The 9,161-nt window shown below is 38.4% G+C and overlaps 1 protein-coding gene across 2 annotated transcripts; it reads right to left on the bottom strand.

Moving 5' to 3' along the window:
* Positions 1-3,939: 3,939 nt before the first annotated feature.
* Positions 3,940-8,805, bottom strand: pierce1 (piercer of microtubule wall 1). 2 transcript variants are annotated; one of them, XM_014976719.2, is made up of 4 exons: positions 8,261-8,805; positions 4,913-5,009; positions 4,527-4,605; positions 3,940-4,404 (listed from the first exon to the last, which is right to left on the bottom strand). In XM_014976719.2, exons 2-4 carry the CDS (start codon positions 5,005-5,007, stop codon positions 4,213-4,215), a joined length of 366 nt encoding a protein of 121 aa, XP_014832205.2. In that variant the 5' UTR covers positions 5,008-5,009; positions 8,261-8,805; the 3' UTR covers positions 3,940-4,212. The 2 variants fall into 2 exon arrangements, with proteins under 2 accessions (XP_014832205.2, XP_014832204.2); XM_014976718.2 differs by lacking the exon at positions 8,261-8,805 and having other exon boundaries at positions 4,913-5,055.
* Positions 8,806-9,161: the final 356 nt, after the last annotated feature.

A 9,161-nucleotide genomic window follows, 5' to 3' on the forward strand; every position in this document is an offset into this window, starting at 1 on the left:
CAGTTATTTGGCGGTGCTTTACAATCAGGCAGTGAAGGAAGACATTCACTCCGTGTCTGATCGATTCTTCTCTCTTTACAGTGGAAGATGGTGGCTTACAGTGCAGACACCTTCCAGTTAGCTCCTTAGCATCGAGCTACGGGACTACAAACGTCACAATCTAAAACATCAACATGCCTTCAGGAAGTAATTTGTTCTATGCTTTGCTTCATACAAGCGGTCTGGGCTTCCTGTTGAGAAACAGAGTCTGGTTTCTCTAATGAAGACGGATAATCTCGGTAGCCATCTTGTTAGTCGTTGCTTCCACCCTCAGAGCTGCTTGGTCTGTTTCAGGATTCAGCTTTAAATAGGTCCAAAGTGAATAAACCCAGCAGCCAGTTCATGACAGGATGAGGATCTCTGATTGGAAATAATATTTTATATTATTTTGCTGCTGAGAAACACTTGAACTGTTTCAAACAAACGTTTTCACTGCAGCTTCTGCTGACTTCAGAACAAACTGAGCTAAAAATCCGGCAGCAGATGAAGAGGAGCAGAATCGCCTTTAAATAAATCATGTTCCTCTACGGGTTGTCATGGAAACAACATCTCCATCTGCAGCAGGCGCAGCATGGGAGTGTGCGTCAGATGGTTGTCAGCAAGATTCACACACACACTGAGTGTGTTGGACAGAGACCAACATTTCAGCCAGAGAAGAAGAAACAAGCTGTTCCCCAGAAAATGAAACTAAAATTAGTTCATATCAGGTTTTTTATGACCAACTGGTGAAAAACAGCTGAAGGCTCCATTACAAACATTTTATCCTGGAACGGTGAACAGCATGAAAAAGCCTAAGTGAATCTGAAATCAATGTTTTCATCTTTGTCATTAGTTCTGTTTTCTAGAGAATCTGAACTAATTCCTGCTTTAAAGCTCCAGGTGAAAACTAGATGTTTGTGTTTCATAATGCTAGATTCCAGATTTCTGAAATAACATTTGAATGTCATTACATAAAACATTTTTTCTTGTTTTTATTTTCTGGCGTCTCCTGTTCACATGCTTCAATGTAAAACATATTTTGATAACTTTCGACACCCCCAGACTCTGCTGAGTGATTCTGAAGTCTGCAGGTGAAATGCTGTAGGTAGAGTTCACTCAGATACAACCCCTGGCAAAAAGTATGGAATCACCAGTGTTGGATGAGCAGTCATTCAGACATTTCATGCTGTAAAACAAACTCGGATCAAAAACATGACACAATATTAAGGTCATTCCAAAGTGCAACTTGTTGGCTTTCAGGAACACTCAAAGAAATGAAGAGAAAACATTGTGGAAGTCAGTGAATGATACTTTTATTGACCAAACACAGGGAAATAAATATGGAATCACTCAATTCTGAGGAAAAAAGTATGGAATCATGAAAAAGACATAAACAAAAGACCATTCAAAATACATCACTAGTATTTAGTTGCACCATCTTTGGCTTTTATAACAGCTTTTAGTCTCTGAGGCATGGACTTGATGAGGGACAAACTGTATTTGGTGCCTACTCTCTTTGATAGCAGTTGCCAGATCAGCTTTGCAGGTTGGAGCCTTCTTGTGGAACATTTTTTTCAATCTCCACCACAGGTTTTCTATTGGGTTGAGATCTGGACTATTTGCAGGCCATGACATCGACTGAATGTGTCTTTCTTCAAGGAATGCCTTCACTGTTTTTGCCCTATGGCACGATGCATTGTCATCTTGGAAAATCATTTCATCATCTCCAAACATCTGTTCAATTGAAGGGATGAGAAAACTGTCCAAAATGTCAATGTAAACTTGTGCATTGATAGAAGAATTAACCACAGTCATCTCCCCAGTGCCTTTGCCTGACATGCAGCCCCATATCATCAAGGACTGTGGAAATTTGGTTGTTTTCTTCAGGCAGGCCTCTTCATAAATCTCACTGGAACGGCACCAAACAAAAGTTCCAGCATCATCACCTTGTCCAATGCAGATTCTTGACTCATCACTGAAGACAACTTTCATCCAGTCATCCACAGTCCATGATTGCCTCTCCTTAGCCCATCGGAATCTTGTTCTTTTATGGTTAGGTGTCAATGCTGGTTTTCATTTAGCTTTCCTGTATTGAAATCCCACCTCCTTTAGGCGATTTCTTACGGTTCGGTCACATACATTGACTCCAGCTTCCTCCCATTTATGCTTCATCTGTTTAGTTGTACTTTTTTGGTTTTCAAGACAAATGACCTTTAGTTGTTTGTCTTGACGCTTTAATGTCTTTCTTGGTCTACCAGTACGCTTGGCTTTAACAACCATTCCATGCTGTTTGTGTTTGGACCATATCTTGGATACAGCTGACTGTGAACAGCCCACATCTTTAGCAACCATGCGTGAAGGGTTACCTTCTTCAAGAAGTTTCACAATCCTCTCTTTTGTTTCAAGGGACATTTCTCTTGTTGGAGTCATGGTTCTCGCCACTCCACTTCGTCCAGCAGCCCTCCAAGGTGTCATGACTGCAGGTGTTTTGAACTGCACACTAACGGGCACATCTAATCTGGGGCAGGTGTCCATTTAGGGAAAGGAAATAGACTGGGTGTGTCCTTTTTTCTACCTCCAATTTGAGTGATTCCATACTTTTTTCCTCAGAATTGAGTGATTCCATATTTATTTCCCTGTGTTTGGTCAATAAAAGTATCATTCACTGACTTCCACAATGTTTTCTCTTCATTTCTTTGAGTGTTCCTGAAAGCCAACAAGTTGCACTTTGGAATGACCTTAATATTGTATCATGTTTTTGATCCGAGTTTGTTTTACAGCATGAAATGTCTGAATGACTGCTCATCCAACACTGGTGATTCCATACTTTTTGCCAGGGGTTGTACAACATGGCATTGATCCAAAAATGGCTGACTTGATGTTGGGTAGGAACCGAGGCTGCAAGACACTTTTGTAGATTTTGCTAAGATACAGATGTTTAACAAATGATCGTCTTTCAAAGAATGGCTTGGGGCAAAATTTTTAAAAGGGGTGCTGTGAAGGAATTAGGCCACGCCCACCAAATATTGGACTGCATTCGGTTGGGGGTGGACGACGATCCATACTAATGAGTTTGGTGCAGGTCAGCTGAAACATGGTAGTTAGAGCCAAACATATGACAATGGCGTTGATGAGAACAGGCGTTTCAGCGCATCTGTTTTTTCAGAATGTAACAGTACAACTGAAGTACTCAGAAGACACAGCAGATGGCAGCACAACAAGCTGTCCCCTAACAACCATTGAACAAATTACTGTTTCATATTTCAATAAGTGCCGACCACACCCTCCACTGAAAACTCTTGGCAGTTTAAAGAAAGTGAGACCAATTTGTTATCTGTCATCTGACAAAAGATCACCTTGATTAGATCAAGGGAGTCCGAGATGCAGCTATCCAATAAAAAATGGTCACTTCCTGTTCTGAGGGGGCGGGGCTTAGATGACGTCAGACTATGATGACATTGGATCGTCAGGGATCCCATCATGATCACTCATGTCAAGTTTGGTGCCAATTGACTTTTTTATGTGAAAGTTATGTTTTGTTTGCTTTGGCGAGTAGTCAAGTTCACCGCTGTGCCACGCCCCCTGAACATGTACGAAAAGCCTTTTTTTAAATGACTTTCAAAGCCCTGCCTGCATCCTGACCAAAAATGAAGCAGATAAATCAAAATCCCTAGGAGGAGTTTTTTGAAATTCAAGGTGTAAACGTGAAAAAATGCCAAAATTTTCCCTTTGACTCAAAATGGCCGCCTCCCCATGCATTATAGGGGGTACCTCAAAGGGACTTTTTTTCTTGATTTGAGGGGATCTCTTGAGTTTCAGACCTCTACGACCTAAGATTTGTCCCATCTCACGCTGTGGAGCAGTTTGGCCACGCCCACTTGTGATTTAACTGAAATATGAACATTTCTGGCACAGAAAAAGTTTGGTTAAAGTATGTATTTAATATGTTAAGGCTTCCAGAAATTATAAGAGATCATGTGATGAAGGCTTTTGCAGCGCTTTCGTTACACAACATGAGAAAAGCATAAATTATTCAGGCTTGAAGGGTTAAACAGATTTTAAAAATGGATAAATGAAGTAAGCATCAGGATGACACAGTTTCACCTGAGTTAGTCAGTAGAGCTTAAACAATGCCGCCATCTGCTGGTTGAGGTGGAGTATTACACACAAACAAAACTTTCAGAGAGCAGGGAGTCATTTATTGCTGGACGCTCTGCATTGGTGTCCGTAGAGATACACATGCTGCAGCTGGTATCTCTTGTTCTGGGTTTCCATGGGATGCATGACCCAGCTCCGGTCCACTGCCGTGTTAAAGCCCTGATCGCGATGCATCCCGAACCGCAGGTAGTGTTCTGAGAAGTGGTGAGACATCACTTTGAAACCAGTCTGAAACAGGAAGAAGTGGGTTAAAGCCAACCCTCCATCTGTCCTTATAGATCTATAAATTAAAAAATTTATATTTAATTTATAAATATAAATCATCTAATGAAATGCTAAACTCGTCTTACCTGCATCTCATGAACTGATGGTTTCTTGCTGCCGTATGTTTGGTTCCAGGTCCGATATAAGGGATGAGTCTTCCTCACCCTGACAACCAAACATCATCTTCATCAGGATGAAGGTAGGAGGGAGCATTTACTGACTGACCCCAGCTCTAATTGGCACCGTACCCAAAGTACAAGCTGAGCCAACAGGAGAGCAGTCTGCCCTTAACGTGGGCTCACAGTACTACTACTAGTACTACTACTACTACTAGTACTACTACTACTACTACTACTAGTAGTACTACTACTACTACTAGTACTGCCTGTGTGAGAAGCCAGTCTCAGGACAGCAGCAGGTTTGGATCATTTAGGATCGGCTGACTGTTATTAATTTGTTATTAATTATTTACCTGAAAGTGTTGAAATATTCAGGGTTGTTGAATCTCTCCGGCAGATCTGGATCGGTGCGGTAAAAGTCACAAGTCTGATTCTTCTGATCCTCCATGTCTGATTGCAGAGAGAGTTCAGTTAGCAACAACACAGCTGTTACCATGGAGACAGGCCCCGCCCCCTTCTGCTGGGATTTCCTTATAAGGTGGGAAGAATTTCTGTTTGTATCTTCATTCAGAAATTACACAGCAGATGCTAAAAAATGTGGGTCAGAACCACCAGAACCTTCAGAACCAAGATGCATAAAGGCCATCCACCCCGTTTGAGGGTCATGAGACAAAGATATGGAGAGAGAGAGATGATGCTACATTTGAAAAATACAAAGACTAATGGAATTAAAATGTCCTTTTTAAAAGAAACTATGAATGTTGTGACTTTATGAACCAAAAAATGTTACAATAATTCATCAGTTTTCTCCTCTAGTCTAAGAAAACATTTGTTTAAAAATCATGACAAGAACCAAGCAGCTTTCTATTCCATTCCCACAAAAAAATTCAGATATTAATTTCATAAATATGCATGAAATTAATGTTGCAACATCACAAAAGCCCAATCTTTATACCAGTATGTTAATATCTTAAGATTTGAAGTTCCTCTTGTGTATTTGTAGCATTTTGTTTTACTTTCCTCAGTTATTTTGTGACTATTCTTTTTCATTTATTCTTTTTTCTGCTCAGTTTATCATATCAAACTTTACTAATGTGTTGTCATACTACTTTCTTTGAATTTACTATAAAGATGAGAAATTTTGTTATTTTCATAAATCCGCCTCTTAACTCAAAACATCACATGTAAAACTAACAAGGAATAATAGGAGCACAGATCAAACACCGTTAGACAGGAAGTACGTCATTATATTACGTACTTCCGTCCCTTATAATACGGAATCGTCCCGTATTTTACTGTTAAATGTTGTGTTCCATATTGAACCGATACGGGACGCGATTTGTTCTGAATTTCTATAAATGTTGTTGAAGAAGATTTCAAGTTATAATATTTCTTAAGAAATAAACTCTTTTGCTCAATCTCCTTCGATCCCAGGTTCTCCCGGCGGGGCGCGCGTAGCCACACAAAAACAACGAGTGACGTCACAGAATTGCAGTTTAATCCAATAGAAGACAACACATAAAATTACAACAGAAACTGCAGAACAACAGAGACATACGTTCATTTACCTGAGACAAAGAGGATAGAAAAAAAGGCAAAGACGCGTCTTTGGAGAAGCAAAATAAGGCAGCAATCTGATTTGTTACTCCTGTGTACAAACTTTTATAGTAAAGGTGTGTTTTTCCTCTTTAATATATTCAAATAAGGCGCATCTCTGCCTGACCAACTGGGAGCTGTCATGGACCTTCTTACAAGTTAGAACCTCCTTATAATTTGCTTCCACGATCAAAAGCCATTTTGTCCCCTTTGTTTAACAAAAGGAGAGCAGAGCTTGTCCTGAACTCCTGTGGTTTTAAGGCCATCTGGGCAAAGAGAAACAGAGAAATATATTTCACAGATCGCTGTGAAATCTGGAATCTCTCCTGCTTTTCTCCCTGCTCAGATTCCTCAGGAAGAAACTTAAATTCTGTAATTAGTTCCAGCAAAGGTTACCTCCACAAACCTAACTTTGTTCTTCTGCGTTCAGCACCTCAAAAGATTGAGTCCTGACGTAAACCAAAAGTAATACATAAAATCAACAGAACAGAACAGAACGGGGTAAAATTCCTTTTTCTAACCTATCAAATATAATATTCAATCCTAAGTATAACAATTGACACAGTCATTTTCCAAAAACCCTTTCACCATAAACCTGAGCAATTTTCTAATACTAAACAAAATATTTTCACTCACACATTTTTCCATTTGATTCCAATATAGTAACAGATAATACTATTTCAAAATACATTCATCACTGACTAAATTAGTAATTCTAAAACTACAATTAAACTATTTTCAGTCAGAGCATGCTATTAATAACTAAGAAAAATGTCTTACAAATTAAATGTCAGTGGTTTTAAACATTCTATGCTTTATTCAGTTTTACACCGTCCCAGATGTTAGTTTTGATCAGTACTTGAGTAGTTTACCACATACTTTTTACACTTTCTGTTTGTGTTTAAGTATGCTACTCTGATTGGACTACAGTTCTGGGTACCCTAACCAACCTCTATGAATGAATGATTGTTCTATGGATCACTTAGACAAAAAGCATCGCCATAGAAAAATGTCCATCACTGCAACAGACGTTCCACCACGTCAGAGTAGGGCGTCCCTTATTCTGATTTCTGAAAGGTGGCAACCCTACATTATATTCAAGTTCATGTGATCCGGTTTTCCATTGCATATATTTAAGAATGTATTAAATATAATAACAACAACAATTGTTATTATTATTATTATTATTTATGATTATAAGCAAAAACAAAAAACAACAACAAATAGACCCTGATGACATCCAAGAGTTTTTTCTGATTCTAGTCTGTCCATTTGTATGCAGGGTGATTAATGGTTCATCAATCAATAATCCAGATTAATTTGGTAAAATAATCCAAAGCTAAGTTTAGTTTAATAAATGTCCTACTGCAAGGCTGCGGTGATGGTGCAGAAAACCTGACCTAAACAAGGTCATAAATAAACTAATTCACATTCACATTTCAGGTTTATACTGTTATCCAAAAAATTAAACATTCATCAATAAAATAATTACTATATTTCATAAAGCATTTCTCAGTAATCATTCAAATTAATTTAAAGTTAAAGATGAAATTAAAGTGCACTTTCAAGCTGTATCAAAGTTAAATTGACATTAAAGTCAAATATTTAAACAAACAATTAATTGCTTTGCTGCGTAAATTCAAATAAGTGAACCAATTCAAGAATCCTATAAATCAGGGTTCCCCAAAGTGGGTCCTGGAGGCATCCTGCATGTTTTATTCTCTCCCTGGTTTAACGCACCTGGATCAAATGATGGATCATCAGAGGCCTAAGAGGAACATTGACAAGCTGAAAAGGTTGTTACTACCAGGGAGAGAACTAAAACGTGCAGGATGCCGGGCCTCCAGGACCCACTTTGGGCCCCCCTGCTGTAGGCCGTCTACACGATAAATTAAAAAGTAACCAAAAGTATCCTCTACAAAAATGAAAAGTTTTTGTTTAACACTGAGGGTATTTATTCGGCCACAAGATGAACAACAGAAGAATGACCTTTTAATCTACAAGAGCATTTTTTATATAGCTAAAATAGGGATTTTAAATGGGCGTTCTGCCTCCACATTTCTGCAAAAAAAAAAAAAAAAAAGTACATGAAATAAACAACTCACCGTCGAGTGGTTGCCAGAAACAACAAAATATAATTGTTCGGTTTTGTTATTTCGGCCCGATTCAGAAATATTCTTTAGCAATTTTAGAAATGCGCCAAACACAAGCAGCTAGCCGCAGAGACAGCAATGGAGGAAGTTCACCTGGCTGCAGCAAACAGGAAGGGGCGGGACGGATCGCCGTCAGTCTCATACCTTATTTAGAAATGGACTCTTAGTGACACTCCAGTCCTATCTAATAAGTAAAGAGACGAGCAGATGAATCGTACTATTCCTGAATGAAGTTCTTCCGAAGTGAAGTTGAGCTATTTCCTATATTATCCTCGGCCTTCCGTTTTTATTTTCTTTTTAAATCTGTGATATATCTTCATCTTTAAGAAGGATTTTCACTCTCAGCATCTATTTGAACTTCCCTCTCTTTTATTTACTTCAGCGCAGCTCAGTTTTTAACAAATTTTGCAGCTTTCGGTGCACTTCTAAATCTGCTTAGTCGCATCTTTCTGGGGTTGCTACTGCCTCTAGTGGCGTGGGGGTGGTAACACAACTAATATGATTACATTACTAAATCATTATTTATTATTTACTATTAATTTCGGCATTACTGGCAAAAGATAAAAGATAAATTATCTTATAAAACTTTTTTTTTATTTTCTTAAGGATGTAGAGCTAATTACATGACAAACAATACTTTTATACATTATAAATAATATCTATAATATCTCCATCAATTATAGGAGGAACAAAGGAAATGAGATATGAAAATCATGATCAACTATAATAAAAAGACCATTCGCAGTGAATACGTAAGAAATTTAATCGAGCAAAAGTCAATAACAAACAAATGAATTAGGTACAGAAGAAAAACAACCCAGGTTGTTAAACAGATACAAGAAAAAATTCACAG

The sequence above is a fragment of the Poecilia mexicana genome, unplaced genomic scaffold, assembly GCF_051168715.1.
Source record: "Poecilia mexicana isolate PSO_F unplaced genomic scaffold, ASM5116871v1 scaffold_9, whole genome shotgun sequence".
Classification (NCBI taxonomy): Eukaryota; Metazoa; Chordata; class Actinopteri; order Cyprinodontiformes; family Poeciliidae; genus Poecilia; species Poecilia mexicana.

Bases quoted from the DNA above. Each gene is read 5' to 3' on its own strand.
- pierce1 (XM_014976718.2), bottom strand. From the start codon at position 5,055: ATGGTAACAGCTGTGTTGTTGCTAACTGAACTCTCTCTGCAATCAGAC. The intron at 4,606-4,912 runs GTAAATAATTAA...TTTGGTTGTCAG, and splicing joins GAATATTTCAACACTTTCAG to GGTGAGGAAGACTCATCCCT. The intron at 4,405-4,526 runs GTAAGACGAGTT...TTCCTGTTTCAG, and splicing joins CATCAGTTCATGAGATGCAG to ACTGGTTTCAAAGTGATGTC.